Source organism: Amia ocellicauda, chromosome 23 (genome assembly GCF_036373705.1).
Source record: "Amia ocellicauda isolate fAmiCal2 chromosome 23, fAmiCal2.hap1, whole genome shotgun sequence".
Lineage (NCBI taxonomy): Eukaryota > Metazoa > Chordata > Actinopteri > Amiiformes > Amiidae > Amia > Amia ocellicauda.
In genome coordinates this window covers 13,141,865-13,168,091 of record NC_089872.1, presented here as the reverse complement: position 1 = coordinate 13,168,091, position 26,227 = coordinate 13,141,865, and the positions used below count along the sequence as shown (strand labels likewise).

At 39.2% G+C, this 26,227-nt stretch overlaps 1 protein-coding gene across 12 annotated transcripts in view; it reads left to right on the top strand.

Annotated features, from left to right (window-relative positions):
- The window catches only part of ehbp1 (EH domain binding protein 1), a 120,992-nt gene that overhangs the window by 26,386 nt on the left and 68,379 nt on the right, over positions 1 to 26,227 (top strand). For 8 of the 12 annotated variants that reach the window (XM_066697269.1, XM_066697266.1, XM_066697271.1 and 5 more), the window contains exons 6-11: positions 17,377 to 17,558; positions 19,170 to 19,309; positions 21,384 to 21,488; positions 22,574 to 22,696; positions 23,040 to 23,307; positions 24,525 to 24,714. In XM_066697269.1, the coding sequence (XP_066553366.1) occupies positions 17,377 to 17,558; positions 19,170 to 19,309; positions 21,384 to 21,488; positions 22,574 to 22,696; positions 23,040 to 23,307; positions 24,525 to 24,714 (1,008 nt within the window). The remainder of the gene's footprint in view (positions 1 to 17,376; positions 17,559 to 19,169; positions 19,310 to 21,383; positions 21,489 to 22,573; positions 22,697 to 23,039; positions 23,308 to 24,524; positions 24,715 to 26,227) is intronic. The other 4 variants (XM_066697277.1, XM_066697276.1, XM_066697275.1 and 1 more) reach the window with 1 other exon arrangement.

The following is a 26,227-nucleotide window of genomic DNA, read 5'->3' as shown; positions in this document are numbered from 1 at the left end:
GAACTGAATTCCTCATGTCTATACATACCACACTAATAACAAAGTGATCAAAGACTCACTCTCTGCCGATTCTGACATCCTCCACAATGAGGGAACAGTACAAGACACTTTTCTCCCAGACGCTTGGCCCTGCCTGGGCAGAAAAACTGCTCCAAGAGGCCTCGTTCAAAGGAGCACCGACTGCAGATTTGGCACAGTACACTGCAACTGTCTGGAGAGTGTCTTTGTTTCAGTGTGTGCACTCCTTTACTTTTGACCAAATAGTTCTCACCTTCTCAGAAATGGAGTGTAACATGCAATCTGAAGCTCATCGTACTGCAGCACTTCACAGGGAGAAGACTGTGCTAAAAATAGTCATATTAAATACACAATAGAAATAACAGCCTTAGTTACATCATCGCATCATGTGACCTCAAGAAGGTTTCATAGGAAAACGTATATCTCAGACTCTTGTTGTATTTTTCTAATTTTCTCTAATCTGTGTAGCCAAATGTTTAATAATTTATATAATTTTATTCGGTGGGCCGAATTATATTCCCTGGCCCATTAGATTTGTTTCGGGCAAATGTGTACATTTAGTTACCTTTTTGTCTCGTTTTAGTATGTAGGAAATTCCTCTTGCTATGTAGGTCAGCTGTTAAAGCCAGTCTGATGTCCCTATTGTGTAGTTCTTTGTTTATCCAATGGCGGCAGTGTTATACGGATTTAAGTTTCATCCAGCAGAATTGTCCAGGATCCCGATGGTAAATGCCACATTGTACTAGGCAGGGGCTCAAACGCTGAAACCAGCTCACAGAAGACCCTGACACCTGCCCAGGCCCTTCACATTGTAGGTGTACCTGCATAAAGATATGGGTATTTTTTAGCACATACATTTTTTTTTTTTTAATGGCAGAATTAGTCAAAATCCTAAAATACCATTTTAACTGCTATGTTGTTGTTATCATTTTTACTACTACTACTACTTTATTTTATGCTTAGCTCTGAAAAAGTAAAAATAAGTATACCTGTCGCAATTTGTTTCTTTAAGTATGCCTAGATGCATTTATTAACCAGGGGAAATCTCCCTGCTGTAGCAGACCTGTGTGTTTGTGGTGTGTCCTCCGGTGACGGTGGGCTGTGAACTGTGCTTGGTTCGCTGGAGGACACTGGAGTGATATTTTGGCAGGCATCGTGAGCAGTTGGTTCTCCCCAGTGATGTACCTTAATCGCAGGCATTTTCAATGGGCAAGGGCCTTGCATTGGGGTTATTCTGCCACCTGGGGGCAGCATTTGATTGGGTGGCTCTGCCAGCTCATACCAAGTACAGAGGTGGCTCAGGATTGACTGCATCTGCACACAGAAGGGCTAAAGACTGCAAGGTATCTGGTTAATGTAGAAATGAAATGAATGCAACAGAGAAGCTAAGCTTTCCTGACCCTTCATCAGAGAATAGATGAAAAAGGGAAGAATAAGCTATTGTGCCATGGGAAGATGATGAAATTCAAGATCCGCACACATAATCTCTGGCTCAACCTCAGAAATGTTAATCCCTCTGTAGAATTATTTGAGCGGTAGATTGTATTTTGTCATTGAAATGGCACCGTGTCAAACAGTACCTTTCTATTTGTGCCACTGCAAATGGAAGCGAAGAATTGCATAATCAAAAGGTTTTGACAGAATTTGATTATTCAGTAGTATCTCGAAATTGCATGCAACTTTTTCAAATGCATTATCAAAAGGTTAAAATTTGATGGGTCATAGACTTAACAGCTAAATTTAGCTGTATTGTGTGGCTTCCTTTTGTGTGGGTAAAATGTGGATCGGACTTAAACAGCGCTGTTTATTTTGCACAGTTATATGCGCAGCCTTTAATTGGAAAACAAGCCACATTTTATGATCCTGTTCAAATGCAGCAGCAAAAGTATCGATGAAAATATTTGCATGTGAAACAGCTTCCTCACTGCCCTGTGTTTGCAAGTTTAATTCTTGCACTTTAATTTACTCTTACACTTCAAAATCTGTTTACCTTTTCCCATAAACACAACTGTTAAAATTGGACCAAAATATTTGATAGGAAACTAGTGAATCATTTCTGTATTAAATGTCACTAACGGGGCATGTATGTTGATATAGATTTACATTTGTTTTATCTGTACTGTATATATTTTGTACTTCAAATCCCTTTTTGTCAAGAGCCCAACAGAAAGGGCTTTTCTCCGCAGATGACCTGCTGTTGTGTGTGGACTTCTTCCAAATCAATTAAGACTGCTTCCAGTTCAATACTTCAGTGTTGTACTTTTCACTGCCATCTTATTCCCAAAAACCACTGTCTCATTCACCGAGGAATACATTACTTCAGCCACTGACTTATGTCCTTAACTTCCGTTACCAATATTAATTTTTTCGACACACTTGGCTTAGTTTGAAAAACATTTTTATTCCTCACTCCTTTTAACTATTTAACTGATAAAAGTGTGAATATCAGTTTTATTTTAACCCCATTCAAATGTACGGCCTGGTGTCGATTTTCATTTGTATATTTGTATGTTTGTTTGTGTGGGATGTATTTTGAAATGTTGAGCTTCTGTTTTGTGTAATATATAAAAACACAAACCGAGTTGCTGACAAGTATTTAAAAAGAGATTAGGTAGCGTCTGGTGAAAACAACCGTGGCAATTAAATTTGCATTCTTCACTTTTTATCAAATTAAACCAGTGTATAAACAGGACATAGAAATGTAATCATGTTTACACCACTAAATGACTGAATATAAAATCCCAATTCACTTATTGGCTGTAGGTATCTGCTCCATGTGGACCTAGGCTACACTATCACCCCCAAACTCTGCAGTGGTGACCAAATCAATGCAAGATTTGATTTATTCTAAAAAATAAATAATTATATAATATTTTAAAACTTCGGAGAAGCCATGGCAAATTCTTATGTATTACTAGGCCTTTTTTTTCCTTCTTCTTTGTTCTCAGGTTGTTTTACCACACAGGTCTGAAGTATTTTTTTATTAAATAAATAATTAAAAATGAATATTTTTTGAAAGGGTTGTATATTAGTGTTCTATTAGTTTTACTTCAAGTTTGTTAATTTAATTTGATCTTTTGGATTCCCCCCATATATATTGTATTGCATGAAACTCTACAGAAGCAAGGGTTTATAGTGCTATTACTAAAAATGTGTGTGTTTGTATGTAATAGTTAATATAAGTCATATGGTTGCCCTTGTCTGTTCTTATGCAAGTGCAAATGTGGAGGATTAGCAATGGCACACTTACAGTTCTTTGTTATTTTAAAAGCCTTGCTTGTCCCATTTAGACAGGTCAATTAATGTAATTAATTAGAATGCAACAGATGCAATTCTCTAAGCCATTTTGGTAGATTGTGGCATAAATCGCTTTTACTTACAAAAAAAAAAAAAATGGAACAACTGTCATTGCTGACACCTAACACAGTAGCTCCCTTTGTGTGCCAGTTGACAGTACAGATGGCCAAGATGGATCCACATTTCAAGTCGGCTGGCTGCAGCTTGGCGGCTGGATAATCTTGGCCTGGTGTATTCGAGGCAGGGTGGTCTCTGTGTCCAACTTTACACTAATAGGCTTATAGGCCGTAATCCAAGGCACTGTAGGTCATATGCGAAGTCTGCTGACCTCCTTATTTTGTGCAGTGTACTTGCTCTATAGCTCCTACACAACACCCTTCGAAATGGCTTCCCTCAAACCACACCTTCCTGTCCCTCTGTTGTAATTTAGAAAAGTAAAATAGCAGTTGAGTCTGCTCTATGGGAACTGTCATCCTACTGCGTTATGTTGAGCCAGAAACATTAACAGGGGAGTAGACAATTGCTTTTTGCTCTTTTATTATCATGGATAAAAAAATAAGACAAGTTGAGGTGGAAAGCAGTTTCCTCTGGTTGTAGAACGCTTGGCATTAAAATGTCTCTCTCCCCCTCCCGATCAGTAGCTGGTGCTAAGGAAAATTCACTCAATTAGGCAGCAGGTTGCAAGACTCGGTTTCCACATTTCTGTAAACATTGGTGTGAATAATGATGCTGCCAGACTGAATGTAAAATTTTCTGGAGTTGCACATTTTACTTTGATTCATGATTCTAATCCTCTATTTTTTGTTTTTGTTTTTTTAAATGATGTTCTTTGGCTTTTACGCAAAATATAAGGCCATGTTACAAATTTAGTCTTCCTCCAGTCAGTCTCTGCAGGTAATTTATTATATTGAATTATTGACTTTATATAGGCTATTGTGCAACTGGTAGACGGTTAACTTATTAAAGGTATTAAAGTCAAGTGTAAGAAACATATATTTTTTTTTCCTCTTCTATTTCTCCCAAGCAGTGCGTGTGTAATAATGAAACGGAAATGCACTTAAATAGATGCGCCATCCCTGTGAAGACCAGTGAGGTTGTTTGTCTTGTGCGTTCTCTTGGAAATAATTTAGTCCATGACAGTGTGTGTTCTAAATGTTTTTAAATTCTTTGATTTAATTTTCAAATTTGGCTGTAGATTGGAATGTGGTTCTGTTTCTTCACCGGCATGACATATGTGAATAATGTGCAAATAACCAGACAGTCGGGTTCTATCATTTCAGTGTCGCTAGAGTGCATCTCACTCCACTGATTTGGAGGTGAAGCTGAACGTTGGTTTAAGGTGAAAGGTCTCAAGTTATGTCCATGAACCAGTAATCACCCTATAAATAAATATGCCAAGTTGGGGGACCACAGTTTTTATTTTTCATTTTATTTTTGCACTTGATCACATCGTTGGAAATGTGCAGTGTCACTATGTCAAATGTTTTAAGTGTAGATGTTTTTTTTAAATGGGTATTGAGGAATGTTAATTACAGAGAGGCAAAGCCCAAGATAGAAACCAGGGAGGCTCAAGTGAAGTTCATTCCTCCTGTTGTTGGAAACCAGGACTTTGTTTCTAGACAAATTAAATGCTACAAATAATGCGGAAGAGTCCAGTATTTTGTGTGTTTTGTGTATTTAATATGCTGGTTATATACATCATTGATATTAAATCTCATAAACACCTATGTAGACTGTGCTATTTTCTGTTATGAAACATCCAGACAATTTTAGGATTGATTGTAGTATCCACTACTTCTGAGGACAGATCATTGCATGTATTGCCTTTGTTTTCTATTCTGTGCAGTCACAGCTAGTGGACAACCAAATACAGAATAAGTATTGAAATTTCACCTCCCTCTGAAATTGACTTGATGTCCCTAGGTACCAGTGATTCAACCCAAATTCTCCCCTGCCACTACTGTACATTTCTCACTTACCTCCTTCACACAAGAACAAACTCTCTACAACACCAGTCACAACTGATTTAAAGAAATCTTTCATACATATACGCAAATGTCCGTTTACAATGTCATTACAGTGAGTTGGCCAATTTGTGCGAGGCGGATTTCTCTTGATCCGGTAGCTGATGCAGCCGTGGCGCAGCCTAGCACGTCAAACAGAGATGGTTCTTGACAAACATTCGCGGTAGTTGGACTAGCTGAACAAGAAAGCGGAGGGTGTGGTTGTCTTGCAACGTGGTTGAACGAAGCACTGCAATTTCTAGTACACTTTGTGGATTCCTGGCTGTTTCAAGAGATATGGGGAGTGCAAATAACAAAGACTTGAAATGGGAAATCGAACCCAAGGAGGTGGAGGGGAAAACATGAGTGGAGGGGTTAAAAAGACAAAAACGAAAACCTCTTTTTTTTTAAATGGTATACTCAAATTAACCTTCAGTGGCAGCATTTCTATTGCATTTTTTCTGTTTTCTGCTCCTTCACATTGTACCGTGGTGCTTAGAGCACTAAAATATTGGCCTTTCCAGTTGGTTTAAGTGGCTGTTGTAGTGGGATCTGACACCTGTGGATTTCTGTCCATACTGTTCCAACACCAGTCCTCTTTGACATTTGCAGTGGGTTGAAAAAGCCAATGCTGTGTCCGAGCTTGCTGGCAGATGATCAAATTGAGCCCTGTATTTTGTTTTTAGTATTACTCAGGTTACACTGATTTGAGGCCCATTTATAACCTAATAACACTGTCCTCAAATATTTCCAACATCTAAGCAGAACTTTCCTCTGTGGGCTTAAAAGGAGAGGCACAGATTGCCTCAAGTTTGCCTTTTACCGTTTGTTCTGAGAAACACATCTGACGTCAGAAGTCTTTGATACACTACAGGTTATGCGCTTATCTTTGATGTAACTGACTGGTCTGTCTTTTGTGCATATTGGGAAAACATTTTAACTAGAAAAAAATGTAACTATTTTTTTTTGTCATTATATAACTAAAAAAAAAGCAATGGAAGAAAAAAAGCTGTCAGTGTTCCAGTTTATCGGGCTTTGTTGGTTAGTAATTCCCTTGGTTTATTATGTTCATTGTTGTGCTTTAAAGATAATCTCTCCATTCTAATCCACATTAATTTTCTTACTGTTGTATATAATTTAATCAGTTGCTCTGACACTAGGTTTCATTTGAATAATTATCTTTGTCAGATTAAGTGTTAAATTCTAAAAGCTACCCCTTTCTGTGCAAAGTTCTATTCAAATAATAAATTGCCATGTATGATATGTTATTTGAATGGGTTTCCCAAAGAAGAAAGTAAGAACGTGAATGGAAGTAGTTTTCTTGGGGAAATAATCGGATTCTTCGAAATCTAAACCCTGAAGTTGAAGCATTTATGAGAAAACTTCGATTTTCGACAATGGAAGACATTTTTCATCACCTTCTGCATAAAAGAAAAATACTCCACTTGATTTAAAATGTCGAAATACGACCTTTTGTTATGATCTATCCATTGGATGGGTGCAAGTTTACGCAGGCACACTTCATAATAAAAACATTTCGGTGCATTTATATTTTACTGTATGTGTGTTTGCAGTAGAAACCAAACATTTGGAAACCGTAAGATCAGGTTTAGAAATGGTTCAATCGGGTAAAACACAATTTAATTGCAGTGACTCATTATACAACTTGAAACAAAATTACTCAAAGCTTTTATCGCCCTGAACGAGTTTCTGTTCTGTGAGGTTTGCATGTTTGTAAACCCTTCACAGAAGAGGATACACCCTTTTAATGGTGCCATTTAGCAAGCATGCTGTCATTCTTGACATGTTAATGGTGATGTTTCTGAGCTCAGTCAGATTTTGGGGAAAAATATAAATGTAAACAAACACGGGTAGTACTTCATGATCAGTATCAGCAATTCCAGGGTAATTGTGAACCACAATTTTGGGTCTACTCGTTTGCAATTTTCTGACTGAGTTCAAATTTAAAGCATTTTTGGTTGCCATGTGTTCAGGACAAATTCCACATTTGTATTCTTTCTGTTGTTCAGCATGAGTTTACCATGAACAGCCATTGTAAGAACCAAGAGCTTAAGGTGGGTAGTGAGCTTTGAGTGCTCTGCTTCCACAGCTGTTTGGGAAAAGTGGGAAGAGTCCTTTAATTAGACTTGCCAGCTTTCTCTCCAGAAGCAACCCTAATTACACTAAGGTCAGGTAACATTCATGACTACTTTGATTCTGTACCTTTTTTATCCAAATTGCTTAAAAATTATTGTACCATGTTCTTATAACTTGTGTGATCAAAGGATGAAAACCTTGCCCTAATATGCAGGATAGTATTTAACAAAAATGAGTACTTTGTAATGTATGGCAGTATTTGGACATTTTATGAGAAGGAATTATGGAATACTTTTCCCCTTTCTTCACACGGCCATACTTCAGATCCTGTGCAGTGTGGTGTGGGATTCTTTCACTGCATTGCGCCTTAACAGGATAAAAAAATCAAAGGAATGTTTAGCAAGGCGCACTATCATTCCACATCGCTTTAGTTTCATGCTTCCAAGTTATTTTTCCAGGGCTGATACTAATTGGTTGAGGATTCATGTTCAAGGCAGATAATGACTTGAAGTAAACAGTGCATGTGTGCAATGGCCAGCTGCAATGCAAGCTTTCGATACTGCTGGACTGGGAAGTGATGAGCTGGCATTCCCCAGATAGGATGACCTTAATCCCATAGATTATTTATTAAATATATATATGAAAAACTGTTTGTGTGTGCGCATTTTATTTTCCTTATTTTTTAGTTTTTATTCCATACAGAGGAGGAGATGCAGGGAAGGCATTCATAGTATTGCACAGTTTTCATGGAATAGCCAGAGCAGAGGTTAGGCCTTTTCTATTAGACCGTCCTTTAGAAGTGCGATCTGTTGCAATGCTAGTGCTTTGTGGGCAAAGCTAAAGAAAGCACCCTGTATAGGGTGATAACACTGCAGCCAAAGAGAAAGGGATATTGCTTCATCTTTGGAGATGCATCTTTCAGGTCTGATGCCATATAATTGAAAACCACATTAAGAACCAAAACCAATTCAGACTGAAAATCCAGAACTTTCCAGGGAAGGTGTAAAGTCCAATTTTCGTTGTCGGTCAGATAAGGACTGATTAAAACATGACAGGGACAGTGAAGATCTATTGACTCAATTTCTTGGAATTAGATTTTTTTTTTTTTTAACCATTCATTTTAATTACATGAGATCCAATTTACAGTAGTCCTGTCTCCTTATGTATCCCATTACATTCCAGCGTTTCGTGTAGACCACTTTTATTTCATCCCTAGGTTATTCTAATAGGGGTATCGAGCATTTGATTCCAACTTTTAACTCTGGAACATGTTTTATCTAGGTTACATATCCACTAAAGTATGGGTCAATATCAATTATCATACAAATGACTTGCAGAAGGAACCAGAAGGTAACAACAACAATCTATTCAGGACTTATGGAGTCTACTTACTTAGGACTACTTACTCTACACCTAAGGGTGCTTTTGTACAGTTGTGACTAACACTGGGCATGCTGAGCACAGCCAGGCTTCCATCACCCTTCCTTGTAATGCGTTGTGCGGAACGAAGCCTCCCTTAAGACCCTCAGACGGTACACCAGGAGAGGTGGTGCCCATCAGGGAATTAAGAGTGTCCTATCGTCTCGGAAATCGCAGATGTTCCGTGTGTATAAAATTCCGCGAGTTTACGTGTGTCGGCCGTGGTTGCATTGTTCCCCCCGTCCAGACGGCTCCCCCTCCACCGCCCGCATGGCTCCTAATCTCCAGGCTCCTGGAGGAACGCGGCAGTTATGTCAACATATTGGTGAAAAGTGGTTGTTTAGGGCCAGAGGGATTAAGCGAGTGAAAAAAAAATCACAATAATTTGCACGAGATTATGTCATTTGTTTTTCAAGGAACCCTCTCGAACCGTAAAAATTCTTCACGGTTAGACCCATTGGATTAATCGCAAAAATATTTTGTCCGTTGAACGCTATAGTTTTTATTTTTTTCAAAGCGGTGCTTGTTCTTCACCTTTTCAACTTTATAACTTGCTGAGAATGTTTTGGAGTTTAGAGATGTTATTGAATATTTCTAATTATCATCATCATTATTCTTTTTTCAATCCTAATTGGAATCAATGCTGAAAATGCGTATATAAGTTGCCTTCTGAAGCAGGGCAAGAATTGTACATATTAATCTATTATATTTTCTCCATCATATTCCAGTCCACTTTTGAACAACCAACGCTGATCCACAACTGGATGCGTTATAATTTACACTCAAATTACTACACACTATGTAGGCTGGGCTGTTTTCCTAAACAATAATTTGTGAGAAGATCGACTGAAGACTTGGTGGCTGTGTAGTGTGGGGAACAACAAAAAAAAAAAGTGTCCCCTTTTCCTTTGTAAGTCTAACTGCCCTATTTTTTTCTCTAGGAGGTTTAGGAGAGCACAATAAACATTGACTTCCAGAGCCTGCGATGAGAGCGCTGAGCCTGACCACATTGTGTAATGCAGAGAACAGTGCTGCTTTGTTACATTTCAGCTTTCTCCAAAATGGGAGACACATTACACAACATGCTTGTGGTTCCATCCTCTTCACCATGCTGTTCCACTCGGAAGCATAACCTAGCAAAGCGAGCTGGTACCTACTGTTTCTCTGCAAGTTAAAACGGGTTTGCTGGATTGCTACTAACCTATCTAGACTGTTGAAACCCCATGCTAGCCATCTTTGGTTAACCACCACATTATTTCCGCTCACAATCAGCCTGCATATATTTGGCAAATATTACCAGACACAAAGCATTGGGGAGGACAAATCCTGAGCAGGAGAGATTTGCAGTTTAAAGCTGAAATGTATCCCGGGGTATGCTGTGATCTAATATATAGAACAATATTTCTGTTTGCCTCATTGTAAAGCTGTATCGTCTGAAGGAATTACGTTGGCACACTTCATTATGTAGATTCCTGCTTGTGAGAGCACCCTCTGCACATTTTGACAGCTTATTATACTGCTTTATTGTAAACCTTTTCTTTTTATTTACACATGAGTTGCTCTAATCGTTTTGAAAGCCTTTCATGTTAATTCTAAATGTTTTTCCTAATACCATAACTGCCCAGGAGAACTGAAATCCCTACCAAAATAAATGCAAGGAATTAATGGTTTGATAACCATCAGATGTATTGTGCTTGAAAACAGGCTCGTCTAATTTAGTGCGCATGGAAATCGCCTTATTAGTAATAAAAAACAAAACAAGGAAAGGGGGAAATTGATTGAAAATCAAAGTAAATTGTAGTTCTCAGTCGAGGTTCGTTTTCTTTCTTCTCTATAATGACTGTAATGAAGGCCAGTGAGGAGGAGAGGGAGTTATAGAGACCAGACAGGTACAGGTTCAAGCAACCGAAAAAAGAATGACACATTTGGAGGAAAACTTTTAATTGGATAATATTCTCGGCTAATTGTTTACACGGCTTTGAGATCAGTTTACAGTAAATGCATAGTAATACATGTCTCACTGCCTCATTATCGAATGCAAAACTATCAGCTAAAAAGGCTTTGATTTATTTTTATTTAATTTTAGCTAAAGTACTATTTAATGTTTTTTTTTAATAAAGGACAACCGTTTATATAAATATATATATTTATTTTACGGTGTCATTTTCTTTAACTCTATTTAAGATGCTTAGCCATCAAGTGGGACTACAGATGCCAGTCAAAAAAAAAAAAGACTCCACATGAACTCGTGTGTGTGGAGCTGTAATAGAGGTCATGATTGATTGGGCCTCCAACAGCCCCTGGGGAGTATTTACAGTAAAGTACTGTTGAAATGTAATCAATGAGTCAGGCTGTTTATTCATCACTTTTATTATTTACCTGTAGACAAAGCTGTATGTTTTTCATACACACGCATTCAAAGAGATTAAGATTTTTTATTGTGGGTATTACATGTAGATAAGCACCTGTATATAAAAACTTTGTTCGGGGCCTGGCCTGACTGTGTACAGGAAGAAAAATCATTGCTGCTATTAAATATAAATTACTGTGATTTTTGAAAGCTACAAGTTTTAATATGATACAAAGCCAATGACCATATGGTGCTAAACGTGTGCAATGATCTTCACCGCCTGAATCAGTACGCATCTATCTGATGGATCTGTTCCCCAATATCTTAATGTATTGATTCTAGTAATAATAAAAGGCAATTCTTAAGCCAAGGCGGGTGCCAAGCAGTCACACTCTGCCATTTTTCAATTAAACCCAACCAGAGCGCCGTCCTGCCCTGGCCTGGCAGCTGTGAGACCGCTGTGAGCAGCTGTCATCCAAACGGAGAGCGTCCGCATGCTCCGGCTCCTCTTTGTTGTGTTCCATCACTTTCCTTAATTTAAAAGTAATAAAAGAACACCCCCACACAGTTTAATTATTCTTGAATTCGTCTCAGTCTAAGATGTCCCATTGATATCGAGAGCAGACTTATGTCTGGATGTGTTTTGGCATTTTCAGATCAACGCACATCTCTGCGTGTGAAGTCAAGCAGGGTTCTGTGGTGTGGTTACTGAAATGTTTTCTCTCCCATCTCAACTTTCAGCTTGGCATGCAGTGTGTTGTGAATTTTTTGGGCATGCCGTTGCTGTTTACTGCAAAGACCTCCTGTGCCTATTGTTATTTTAATTATTTTTACGTCACTTGATCCAAATGCCAACATGTAGTTCTTGATGGGTGCTGCTTGTTTCTTGGTCGTCCCTTTGCCACCACCACCAAGTTCAACTAGATAGATGCCTTTGTAGGTTTTCCCTCAGCCAGTGTGAGGGGTGGCCTCAGTCTGTGCTGAAGGTCATGATGCTTTGTGACTGTGCTCAGGTGTTGGTGTGGGTTAACACAATTGTAGGCAGTGAAATCCATTGCTATTCTGGTTCTTGTTTATTCTGCATGGGGAAAGAACAGGGTTGTGGGTAGACTTAATTTTTGAAGAATTATCTTAATACAATCCATTCAGTGGGAGATGGAAAGGGGTGGAAGGGGGAAATGCATGGATACTAAAAAAGGAATCGGGGTTGGGGTGGTGTTAGACGTATATGAAGCCTAGAATGGTAACCCACATTACCCCACCCCCACTCTGCTTTCATTTCTGTCTGCTCCCTTAGTGGCTTTCTCAATCCAACCAGGAAAGATTCATCAATCAGCAAAGTGCCCTGAATTTACTGCATCAGGCTTTGTAGAGATTAATGACAGTCTGCATTAGCTACGGTGGTGTTCAGGGGACCCTAGTGCACCGTGTGTAGGGGGAAAAAAAAAAAAAATGCTATTGGAGAGGGACCCAGTGCCAGAAAGAAAAAGCTGGTATAGCAAGGGTTAGTTGCGTTGCAGCTTTGAATTTTGATACAAGTCTTTTTTTGGGGGGTGGGAGTATGGCATTTGCGCACGCGCTCTGTTGCTTATTCCTGCTTGCCAGATGATGTCAGTGAATGTCAGATGTTGTTGACTGGAGTACTATCCTGCTTTTAACTTGTGAATTAAATTAATAATACATTACTCCTTGGCAATCCTCAGCTTGATGTGCGATAATAAGGAAGCCCAGCACAGTGGCGAGACCAAGAGCGTGTTTCTCCTGGCTCTGATCACATGCCACCTCAGATATCATTGAATCTGTCAAAATATTACACCACAAGAACCACTTTAGAAGGAAAAGAAGGGAAAAAAAAAATGTGATGGGAAGTGCATGAAGTGTAATTCAGAATCACTGGTAAGCTAACCGAAAGAATGCCATGTTCATGCATTGTTATTAAAAATAACACAATCAGTCTGTCTTCCTGCACTGTTACGGCTGTCATATCCTAATCCCATTCATTTTGATTGCTTTAAAACACAGCCTAAGCTTACATCAAATAGGCTCCATTATGTAAAAATGTCAGCATGGCCTGCAAGTTCACTTTTGACGTTTTAAGGTTGTCATGTATCAAGCTAGATATTTTTATTTTCCTTTTGTTAGTTTGAAATCATTTCTCATCATATATATGTTAAGCGGTTTTCTGCCATGCCTTGCATTCTGCTTTAATAGAGAAACGTAGAACATTAATAAAGGATACATAAATACAAATGAAATCCCTGATTGTCAAATTGCAGTTTAGCAGACGGGCTGGTAGGGGGCAGCATGTAGCCACACTCATCCCTTAAGCTTGCCTCACAGTGCAGTATTTAGCAATTCTGAAGATACAATAACAGAATATTGATAGTCATATCCCTATAATAAATTAAAAGTGCCTTATTGTGCCTTTTCATTTTACACATTGTCACAACCTTGGACCTTAATCTTATTCTCTGATTGACAGTAGCAACCAGGGAAAAGAGCACATTTATTGTTTGTGCTAGTCAAATCTGTTAAACCTAATTCTTCTCAGGGTATTTGCATATTCTTAAGTATTTCTTCAGAGAGGACCTAAATCCTTCTTAAGTGTTTGATGCATTTTGAAATTCATTCATAAGGTATCTACATGCACTATTAGTTCTGTATAATATGACTGCATAATCTCACTGATAAGAAGGGTTTTGAACAAGGTATTCTGCAGGGATGACATGTTATATTTCTGACTGATTCAACTGGGCTCAAATGTCAACAGAAATGTCAAGTGCCTTGGAAGCGAATATTTAAATCTTATACTTTATTTTTTATTTATTTTTTTATCACTACTTATTGACGGAGCTTTTGAAACGTTTCTACTGGGCATGCTTGGAATATGACTTCAGGTACAGCAGACCTATTACAGCACTTTTCGCCAGTGCCCGTTTGTCGGGAGCGTATTAGGAACGCAACATTGCTTTTCAAGTCGTTTAATATCCTGAAGTGGCTGTCGTTATTTCAAGGAGTCTTGATTTGTAAGATAAAAATTATATAAAATTTGAATCTCAAACTGCACATTGATGACCTTTTCTTTGGTAGGTGGATTTGCCTGTTAAAGAAGGGAAAATGTTCAACCTTGAGGAGAATCCTCCTTCTATACTAGTGTATTCAGAAAATCAGATTTCTACAACAGATTTCATATAGTTATAAAATGATTGAATTGGAAGTGTGTTTACTCCAGAGAAGTCCCTGAACTACCCTTTTTTTTCCCCTCAATTGCTTTTTTTTTTTTTTTTTTTATATATATATATATATATATATATATATATATATATATATATATATATATATATATATATATATATATATATATATGTATATATATATATATATATATATGTATATATATATATGTATATATATATATATATATATATATATATATATATATGTATATGTATATATATATATATATATGTATATATATATATTATATGTATATGTATATATATATATATATATATATGTATATATATATTATTTAGTTCCTCATTTCAGTGGCTCAAGTAAGTAGTTTTTCACCTAGGGACATGTCATTATTAGAGTACTGTATACCCAAGCCTTATCCATGTTTTTATTTGTAGAATATAGATTTGTGTGCAATGGAAATTTTTTATCTAGATTTTTGCATAAATCAGGACCAATCTTCTGTCATCTGTGTTCTTAGATTAATTTAGCATTGAAGTCCTAACACTGCGTCTTACCTGGAGCTTTACGCGGCCCTTAACGGTGTCAACTGTGTCTGTATTCATGTGCGTATAGGTGTGGATGTAAAGAAGGAGCTTAATTTGTTATGTCTTGCTTTATATTCTTCCTTTGAAGTGAAAAACAACCGCGTTTCAATGTGTACAATCCAAGTTACTGGCCTGCTACAGGTTGACACATTTCACACTTCCATTCCAAGCCACTTGCTTTGAAAATAAGCATGAATGCCTGATATTGTATAGATGAGAGGCTTTGGAAGATCTCCCGTCGTTTAATTTTGTCTTTTCCCCGAAGGCCCTTTCTAATTTCATACAATGATTCAGATTTTGAAGTAATTTTGAATCTGTTCAGCGACAGGTTCTTTAAATTCAGAGCCTGCCGCACGGATGTTGGTGCATTGTAAAGCAAAATAAATAAAATAAAACCTCTAAACATCCAAATCTGTAAACATTCTGAGATTAAATTCCCCATATTTGCAGTGAGAAGGCCCTCAAGAGCTCTACCTTACAAGGCTAGTTCAGTATGAGTTGGTGGATAGGGAAAGATGCATTTCAGTAAACAAATATGCAAATATTGGTCATGCTGACTTAAAATCATGACATTTGAGCAAAAAAGTGAATTTATTGGCCTATAATTTTTTTTGTAGTAGTTATTGATAGACAAAATTAGCAAGAAAATCTCTGTGAAGTACGTTTACAGTTTTTCTTTTATTGTGTGCATTTGTACTGCCTACATTACTTTTGTTTCTTTTCTTCCACCCATCACTAGTAATAGTTTTATAAACTCAAGTCTTTATACATTTTCACTGCAGTGCTGTAGTTCATGTCCTCAGAGAGAATGCAAGATGTAAATTATAGTAAATTGTGGGGCTGTGGAGCTGTGCCAGTGCACAGTGAACTGACAGACATACTGACAGACAGACAGTCTGTTTCGTGACAGGACGGGCAGCAGCCTAGGGACAGAGACTCACAGTTTCTCCCAGCAGGAATCTGGGTCTCTGCCCAGAGCGCCACTTACAGGCCAGTTTGGGATAGTTATGCAACAAAACAACAGGCGGCATACTCCCTTTGCAAGAATGAAACTGTAATTCAGATTTATGAAGGGAACTCATGATAAATTGAGCTAATGATAAAAAGATGCAAATTTGCTACTTTCAAATGTAAGTATTCCATGAGGTAAACACTGCTGACGCAAAAATAACTCCAGGCCCTGTCTGGGTCTTCAGTGCACCGATGTTTGTAGTCTTACTCTCATGCACCAAATGTTACAGGCAGTCCCATTATTTATTTAATCCTTTAGCCGGTTTCTTCTCTGATGGCTCTACTTCTAATCTGATGCTATACTGTTTTTTGCTTTTATTTGGCCACCTATGTCACTTATTTTGAAATTAAAATGCAACTGCAGTGTTAGGTTTTTTTTTTTTCCCCAAATCCCAAATAGCAGTAAAGGCTCTTGTGTTCTTTTCGTGTCTTTGTGAGAGTTGTACAGGGTTAAAACACTACAAGAGAAACTACTTGAGTAATTCCCACCGGTAATTAAAAATATCTTTTTGAAAGTATTCACTCAGTTTCAAAGGAGAACATAAGTGACTATGTTCAGAAAGTCAAAACACAAGGTTAGCCTTGTCAGATGGAGAATGTTTTGAGCGTTTTTAATGAGGTTCCTGGTATGTCTTCATTTAACTGGGTTAAAAACATCAGTTTGAAGACGTCTTCATCAAGTGGCTCGAGATCAACTTGATCTCCATTTGAATGGGGGGCTCGTTTTAATTAGCAATTTGTCTTCGTTTAAAGTGACCTTACGTTCTTTCATTTCACTTCGCCGTCTCTAGATAAAAATTCCTCGCGAATCGGAAACGTATTTCAGATGTATTTTAATCTTGTTTCACTAGTACCATTAAAAATGTACAACATATTTTGAAAATACCTTAAGTAGGATTTCCATTTTTTTATTTGATAGAATCTGTTTGTATTGTGAATGCCTGGCTTTATTTTTATCCATATGTTTTTATTTTTATACATCTAATGTGTAGGAAGAAAATGTTGTCGCATTCAAAATGCATACATTACTTTCTGACTTTGAAATACTGCCAGCATAGCTTAATTTCTCGTTTACATTGCGCTGTAGTTGCCTTCATTATGTGTGAAATGTCTTTTAAGTATTTTAATATCTTCACACAGCTGTGGAGCCTAAAATATTTGCAAGCAGTTACAATCTAATGCGTGTTTGTATTGCAGGAAAGTATATTGACAAAGAGGCTTAGCAGAATTTCAATAATACTTTAGTTATATTTATTGTAAAAATCGTACTTTTTTTTTTTTTTTTTTTAATGAATGTTTTCTCGGAGAAGAATTCCAGTTAAGTGCATGACTCGACGTGGTGGAACTTCCAAGCGAGATATGAATTAACCTCTTCCCCCCTCCCATCACTCCACAGGAATCCCCATCCGGGCGTCGGAAAGCCCTGGCTACCAGCAGTATCAACATGAAGCAGTATGCCAGCCCGATGCCAACACAAACTGACGTCAAGTTGAAATTCAAGCCTTTATCTAAGAAAGTGGTGGCCGCCACGCTGCAGTTCTCTTTGTCCTGCATTTTCCTGCGGGAGGGGAAAGCAACGTAAGTTTATTCCCAAAAGAGTTCTGCTTTCTAAGGCGTCTTTAATTAGATTGAACGTCCCAAGTGCATGGCAGTCAGAACGAGACGGCGGCACAAAATGGCACTCTAACTGCTCTCTGGCTGACTGGATCGCTCCTATTAACATACCACACATTCCCACCATACCTTCCATCACCGTCTCGGAGTGAGTGCGACTTATTCCCCTGCGCTGGCTCGGCTCTTGAATGTCACCTGCTCCTTGCGACTCGAATCCCTTAGTCTAAAACTCGAGACTGGGGAATGCTGACCATTTTCGGAAATGGCCGGGCTACTGAAATATTAATGACACGAGATCCTGTTATTTGTGGCTCAGTCTGTTTAGTTTTTTTCCTCCCAGGAAATACAATGTTGTCCTCCGGCAACATTTGCCTCAGGCTAAGTTTAACCTGCTTAAGATAATAACAGCAAAAAGTGCCATATAAAATTTACATTTTCCTTTTGTCCCCCCCCTTTTTGTTCTGCATGCATTAATAACAAAGGTAATAGAATACAGATGAGAATTTCTTGTTTACATGGGTGGATTTAAATAATTCCCCTTTACAGTGAGCAGCAGGGAAGAATTTAAATATTAACTGCCTATTTAGAGGTTTTTCACCCACTGAAAATAAAGCGGCAGTATCCTAAGTTGACAGTCCTTGTTTGCATTGAGATGTAGTGCTTCTCTGCACTGTTCTTTCAGGAAGAAATGCAATCTTTCTAGATACGTTTTATTAATGGCAAATGTTTTATATAAGTGAAATACATTTTGTCGCTGTCAAATCGTGCAAGAATGCCTGAACAGCTGCCCTCAAGTATTAGTGACACACTTCAAAACCTCTTTGGTTTAATCAAGCTCAGAAAAGACACTAACATTTCTTTCATACGTGCAACATTAAAAACATTAGCGGAATCGGTCTGTTTCGCTAATTAGATTATTCGTCAAGCTGAAATCACCCCCTCTGATCTGTTGAGGGCCGTAGGTACCTCTGTAATGCTCAGACTTACTTGTTTCTTACCGAACCCCACATGGGAAGAAGGGTGAGAGAGAGGGAGGGAGGGAGGGAGGGAGGGAGGAGAGTGAGTGAGAGAGATGGAGAGAGAGGAAGCTAATCATAATGTCTCATCGTAAATCCTCTCGTGTTATCTCCCGCTTACCTGCACCTCCACTGGAATATATATTTGCTATTGTGTGTGTTGTGAGAGTTCTCATGTACAGAGCATGAAGGACATTGTTCAGGATGGGATGCCTCTTCAATGCTAGGTTTATTCTGTGTCTGGCAACGTGGGGGGTGTCTCTAGGATATCGAAGGAAATAAAAATAAATACACAAAGCTAGCCTGCATTAGATTGTAACAGGCTTGTTTTCTGTGTTTTCTTTAAATGTGTTTTCTTCTCTTGGAAATTGAAAGGCAATTAAATTAAAACACACACAATGGCGTGAAGGGTTTGGCGAGACACAGCAACTGAAACCCGGGAGCGGTTTATCGTAGCGTGGGTCCTGGGAGACAGCAGGACTGGCGGCTGCTCCCAGGCCCAGACGGTGATTTCAAGGGGGTCATGTCATGGCACAGTGCTGTTTGGTTTGTGTCCCAGGGATGAAGACATGCAGAGCTTGGCCAGTCTGATGAGCATGAAGCAAGCTGACATCGGCAATCTGGATGACTTTGAGGAGGAGAACGAGGAGGACGAGGAGAACCGAGTGAACCAAGAGGAGAAGGCGGCAAAGATTACAGGTGGGGTCTTTGGGATCCATTCACCGAGCTGTGGATATAGAGGGGGGGTGGCCAAAGTCGAATTCAATTATGTATGAAAAGTGGGCTGCCCCAGCTCTGACCCCTGAAGGCCCAGCTGTCCGATCTGAAAAGGACAGCCACACTAGGTGTTTAATTGGCTGCCCTTTTATCTTTTTTCCACTGGACGTTCTCCCTTAATAGGCTAAACATGGGCAGCTTGTCAGAGCAGAAGCTCCCACAGGGCATTAGGCTGCAGACAGTCTTTGCCAGACTCTGACCCAACCTGCAGCTGCCATCACTGCTCTGCACCTTCTGGCCTTCCAGTCAGGGCCAGAGATCCTCGCAGTACAACGCCACACCTAACAAGGATCCGGAAAGGTGTGTTTCGAGTGTCACGATTTTCATGTCCAGACCACACGGAGTCTGAGCGTTTCAGGACAGCAGAGAGGAGTTGAACCTGCAGCATGAAAATACACGTCTAATTTCATTCGAAGAAGCCATTCAAAGATAAAGCAAACCTGTTTTAGGTGTTCTTTTTTTTCATTTTGGTGTCATCTTTACATGAATGCTGCTAAAAGTCATATTTGTGCTTTGCTGCTCTTATTTTTTTGAGAATCACTTTTTATTTGTGGTTTCCCTTTTATTTTTACTCTTATCATCACCTTGTCCGTAACTCCAGTCGCAGTTGAGATTCAGTGTTTGGGGGCTTGTGGAGCCCGGCTTCCAGTTCCTTCACCAGTGGTTTTGATCGCTAGGTAAAAACCAACGAAGGGGCATGCCAACAGTCATGTGTTGATCTCCTGGTTGGGCAGAAAACAGCCTTGGCTCCTGTATTCCCCTCACAGTTCCAACACGAACCTTGAGGATCTCTGCCCACCATCCCTGGGCCCTTCCTGGCAGCTCCAGGAGTGAGAGTGCAGGAAGAATCCTTCCCATAATCCTCACACTGACTTACCCTGCATTCTAAAATTAGGTTTAATAGCCTATCACACATTGTCTAATTATATATTGTGGTGCGTCTTCATGTTTGTATTGTTAATTAATGATGCACCAACTATGAGTCTTTCAACAGGAATTAAATGTAAGAAGCATCTGTCAAAACATTTGATAAAATACCTTTGAGTGACCAAACTGTGGAGGTATGTAGCTATATATTTATTAGTGTGACTTATGCTATCTAGCAAGTCAAAAAAATTCCCCCACATTTAAACTTTGTTTAATGGATGGATTTAATAGATTTGAAAAATTATCCCAGTAATGGATGGATTTAATAGATTTGAAAAATTATCCCAGTAATGATTCTTATTTCAAGCAGCTGTTACTATTTCTGTATAGGCAACAATACATGGTTGAACTGCACATTGCAAGATCATTTCTGCAATAGAGGTAGTATGTTTTTTCAAGCTGTGGAATCTGGAGGTTATATATAATTTATTTGTTTATGCATATTGTTTGTCGTTATGTTGTTTTTTATGTTTTATATGTGTTTTTTTCTGGCTTTCTTTTCGCTTTCACTTTTTTTCCTCTCTGTGGTTCTGGCCCACATCTTTCACTGGCTTCTCTCCACGTGCTTTATAATAATAATGGCTAGTTCATGTTGGGATCTTGCTTGGCATTTCCATTGTTTCAAGAGTAAAGCATGGGATCCCATTGCTGGACTTTGTGCGTGTCAGAGATGTTCAAAGCAGTCGACTGTTTGACATTGGGTAATGCAAACCTAATTAATTGACTATACAAATTACTCTCAGAATTCTTCTTATCGACGGTTCTTTCTTCATATCTTTTATTTATTTAATTTATTAATTCATGTAAAAAAAACAGCTCCACAGCCTGCAGTGATATCTCACTGAGATGCAAGTTGTAGTAATTGCATCACTCTCCACAATATTGCCAGACAATTGTAGAGGTTCCGCACATGTAGTTTCCGCTGTAAGAAACAAATATTGATAATAAAAATAAATATATAAATTGAAATGCAGTTTTGATGAAATGCGTTTCTCATTGTTTACCTTTGTGGCCTTTATTTCGTTGTCCGCTTTACCTGATTTTTTTCCTGACTGGCTTCTGTTTACAGAAATAGTAAACCAGTTGAATGCCCTCAGCAGCTTAGATGAAGACCCAGATGACTGCCTAAAGCAAGCAAATAAGCCTTCTGCTAAATCAGCCAGTTCTTCTGAAGGTCTAATAGCTTTCATCTTCTCCCTCCCTCTGTTTCTGCCATTCCTGTAGTGTTGTGGTTGTGTTGCTTGACCCAAATTGTCCCTGTTTGTTGTCAGATAACGTGCCTTGGTTTCTCTGTCCTTTTTTTCCCCACTTTTTGGTTTTCTGTAACTTGCAGTGAACCAATAAAAACAAAACAAAACACATCCTCATCAGATTCAACTATATTTTTGGATGCAGACCAGTGGAAACAAAAACAAAAAAAAGTACTGTTGCGTTACTGGTAAAATCTTTTTCAAGTAACTTTAGAAAACAATGTGCTCTGTAGTAGGAATTATGAAGCAAAGAATAAGCTCTTTGTTGCTGTTTAATAGAGGTAGCTTTGATTCTGCTTAATTGGAAGATGGATTGTGGATAGTCCAGGGCTGTTTAAAGTTTGTTAGATGGCCGGGTTTTAATTTGACAGGAGCATTAGTCGGATGCGGTGTCTTTGGAAAACCATTTAAAGGTATCAACAGGAGAAGTAATTGTTTAAACCAAACCTAAAAACACTCGCTGGTATTCAGAAAGTGATTCTGTACACCCTGACGATTAGAAAAAAAAGCAATACAATAAATACAAAATTAAAATCAAACACTATGTATTAGGGCTGCACTGTACACAGAAGCCGTTCTGTCCAAATATGGGGCAGATTTGCGGCTCAGGAAGGAATGTGACTGGCCTTATCTGTTTGCAAAGGGACCTTATCATTAATCCACTGTGCTTTATGACACTCGCCAAGGCAGCATAAACAAAAGTGTAACGCTATTCTACTGATGTCTGTGGTACCTCTCCAAAGCGCACAATTAATGTGACCTAGAAGAGGGACGATTTAAAAATAAATAAAATAAAAAGCCAGTGCAGGCAATATAGTGGAATATTGGCTAAGGAATTGGATTTAGTTTAAGTGGTTCACTCCAAAGTGCAGATTTCATCATTATTTCGTGTACACTGGGTTGTGAAGGAGCCATGCGTTCAGCCAGATCCTCACCACTGAGCCATTGGTAATAACATTTTCTTCTTCTTTTTTTTTTTTTTTTTTTTTTTATAACTGGATTCTCACAGAACTCATCAGTAAACTTAACTTTCTGGAAGACGACGACCAGGACACGTCTCACTTGAGCACAAACCCATTTGGGGATCCGGATGACACAGAGTTAATTCCGTGTGAGGACGCCGATGAAGAAGGTAAGGCAGACTCTTCAGAGCCGAAAGCCAGAGCTATTCAGCGGTTTTGCTTGTAGGTGAGAGAACCCGATCATTCACAGACTTCCTACAGCTTTTGAAATGTGTATTTGGTGTAGGAGCTCTGTGTTTGTCACTCTACTAGTCTCTGGCTTTTGCACATTTTGTCGCCCATCACAATCTGAAAAAGATTCTGATCTATATTTAGACCGTGTTCATAAAATGTCTGCTTTTGCCAAGTAGAGCAACCAAGAAAATATTTGAATATCTGAGCATTGTCGACCTACATATATCAGCTTCCTGGTACGTATTTTTCTTACAAACATGTTTGTTCTGTTCATCACAGTGCCGGCTGCCAACACCGCGGTCAGTCAAAAGCAAGAAGAGCTCTTCTATGACCAGGATTCCTTGAACCCCTTCAACGACGCAGAGCCCGAGATGCTTCCGTACAGCAATCCGTTTGAAGAGCCCGTCTCGGAGCCAGAGAGACCCCCGGATCCCAGGACCGAGGAGTCCCCTCCCAAGCCCGCCAAGAGGAATAACGTGCGCCCAGTGGACATGAGCAAGTACCTGTACGCTGACACCACCAGGACCGAGGAAGAGGAGCTGGATGAGTAAGTTTTGTATTCGGAGAGTTGCTTCTTTTTTTTTTTTTTGTATGATGTTGATTTGTTATTAAAAAAAAAAAAACACAGCATGTTCCAGTAGGTGTAGTCATTGATAAAGTGCATTGAATTTTGGGGAAAGGAGGTCGGGTCAGTTCAATTTATTTCCCCCCCAAGCTGCTGGAGGCCCACTGACAGAGCAGTCATGATGCGGAGGCCACCGGAACAGAGCGCCCTTGTTCCAGGCATTCATTTCACCCTGTCTACCCTGCCATCAAACTTTCCCCTACCTCCAAACTCCTGTAATGCCTAAAGACAGTTTGTCAAACCTGCTATAAAAATCAAGATGACTTGTGAGGGAGAGCGCTGCTATTTTCATTTCTAAACTGTGTCAATGCTTCCATTTTCTTTTCCGTGTAGCATGTCGGGCTCTATTCTCTTTCACCATTTATTTTGACGGAGCTTTCAGACTCGAGTTTCTTCAGTTTGTTTAATTTGCAAACTGGCAAGGCACAGAGCAGACCTTTGAGGGCCTTTATTTCGGCTGGGTTAGATTTGTGTGCCTTTAACCTTATCTTTCACCCACATACCTAGACGTGCTTTCTTTCTTTTCTTTTCTTTTTGTCAAAGGCACTGAGTGACAGATCCGCCAAGGAGGTGGGCCCGAGCACCGAGACAAGCTGTGCATTGATACTATCTGCCTGTTTGTTTCCTTGTCAAGTGTCTCGGTACGCCAGCAGAGATGGGGTCAATGACAGCTGACCCTAAGCACCTGGCCCATAGTTATTCAACCAGCCGTTATATGGATCAATTCTAATATAGTCATTTTGGACTTCGGTAATAATTTCTTATCTGTTGAAGGCAAAACAAATTGGGCGCGAGGGCTTTTGAGGATCAAGTTTTAAATTTCCATTCTTGACATTGTTTTTTATAGATTCAAAGACAAGGGGTCACGGTCTTCATTTGAGGCAGCCAGTTGTAGTTATGATTCCTGGAGGTTCCTGTTGCATTTACAACACATGGCCACCTGATGGCACTAGGAATTATTCTCCTTAAAAAGGCACTATAAAAAGACCGTCCTGACTTCCAACTTCTCGGTTTGCTTTAGTTGAGTGTTGTCAACCTTAGCTCGGAATAAGACCAAAAACTGTTATTCGTGCTGTTTGACTTTCCTCTAATGCAAAATAGAGCAAAGGAAGATAAAGTGCCATGGTTTGGATTCACAGGTCCAATCCGTTCTATGAACCCAAGGCTCCCACTCCGAGCAGCCAGTTGACTCCATCACCTGACGGCGAGGCGGAGAACAGGACCAAGAGGAAGGCACCGGCGCCCCCTGTCGCCGCACCGAGGACGTTCGCGGAGAAGGCCGCCACTTTGCCTGCTCTTGGAAAGGAGCTGCCCTCGTCTTCTCCTAAGGTGAGACGCATTGACACTGAGATTTTCGTGCGGATGCTTGACATTTGTGGCATCTTTTGATAGGTGCAAAAACAAGTATTTGTGTGCATAATTATTGTGGTTCTTTGCTGGATTTAATCTGGCATTGTTTTACCTGTAAAGAACTTCTGGGGAATACAGAAACCGGTTTTAGTAAGAGCATTTTAACACTTACGGGTCAGCAATGTTGCCTATATTTACATGTTAAAAAAAACCCGGCAGATCTCATTAAATGACTGAGTCACACACATGGAATGAGACAAATCTTTGGGCTTAGTCTAGGCAGTGTTGTCCTGTTGTACTGCTCTTTCAAGGGAGCGCACAGTGAGTGGAGGGCTGTTTTTAAATAGATCCAGCTTAAGTGCAGTGAGGTAATCAAGGGAGAGGCTTTTCCTCTTGGCTGTTTTTTTTTTCCCCCTTTTTCTTTTTTTAAATAATTTACCTCATATTTAATTATTTTAAGGGGTTTATCAACCAGCTGCACTTGTGTGTGACCGCAGATGAGATGCCCTCCAAGTTCTAAATACATTTAATTATCATGACTCACTGGTGTGTAAATGGTTGCCAGGAGGAGAAACCTATGCCTGAGAATCATGCTTGGTGGTGTGTGTGTATTTTGGAAAATGGCATAAATAAAAAATACATAATAAAAACACAAATTTAAGCCAAACTCAGAAAGCCGTGTTTTGTAGTTTCTCCTGTATTAACAGTCGAGAAGGCCCTGTAAATACATACAGAATAGCTGTCATATTGGTTGAAAGCCTTTTCATATACATCGAGCATCTAGGAGATAGCGCAGACACTCGGTTTTCAAGGATTACCACATCGTTCTTCAGCCATGTTTGAGACTGCTGCTGCCATCGCTCCTCCATTTGTAGAATTTGAGATGACCTTTGCATGAATAAAGTCAAAAAGGATTAAGGGAGGCATTTTCAACAATGGAAAAGAGCTACAGATGTAGCCGACTTTGAACGTGGGAGGATTGTTGATGCACTTCTGCCTAAAGGCGATGTTTATAAGGTGTCTGTGTTGACGGAGAAAATCGAAACGAGCATTAAAAAAAAGAAAGCAAAAAAAGCATACTTTTAAAAGTACATCCTTGAAATGTGAGGGAAGAAGCATAAAACGTAAAATAACTGAGAGCCCAGAGCGTTAGGGCTACCCTCGGGGAAGGGAAGGGTGAATCAGCTTTTTTTTTAAATACCCTCCCGAGTCACTGTATCCATTTGATTGAGCCTGATAAGATCACAGCTTTTAATATTTTTAGTTTAATATTGTTTCCCCAAGATGTGCTTCTACGCCCCCCTGAGACATCGAATGTGTATATATACTGTTCATCTTTCGTGTTAGCTTTGCGTTTGTGTGTGCTGCTGCTATTGTGTGTGTTTGTCTGTTTGTTTGTAATTACAAACTGACAGACAAATTTACAAATTGCTGGACTCTTTTCTCTTAGAAACCCGGTTTACTCTCAAATCCTGAACTCGGTGCTTGGGGT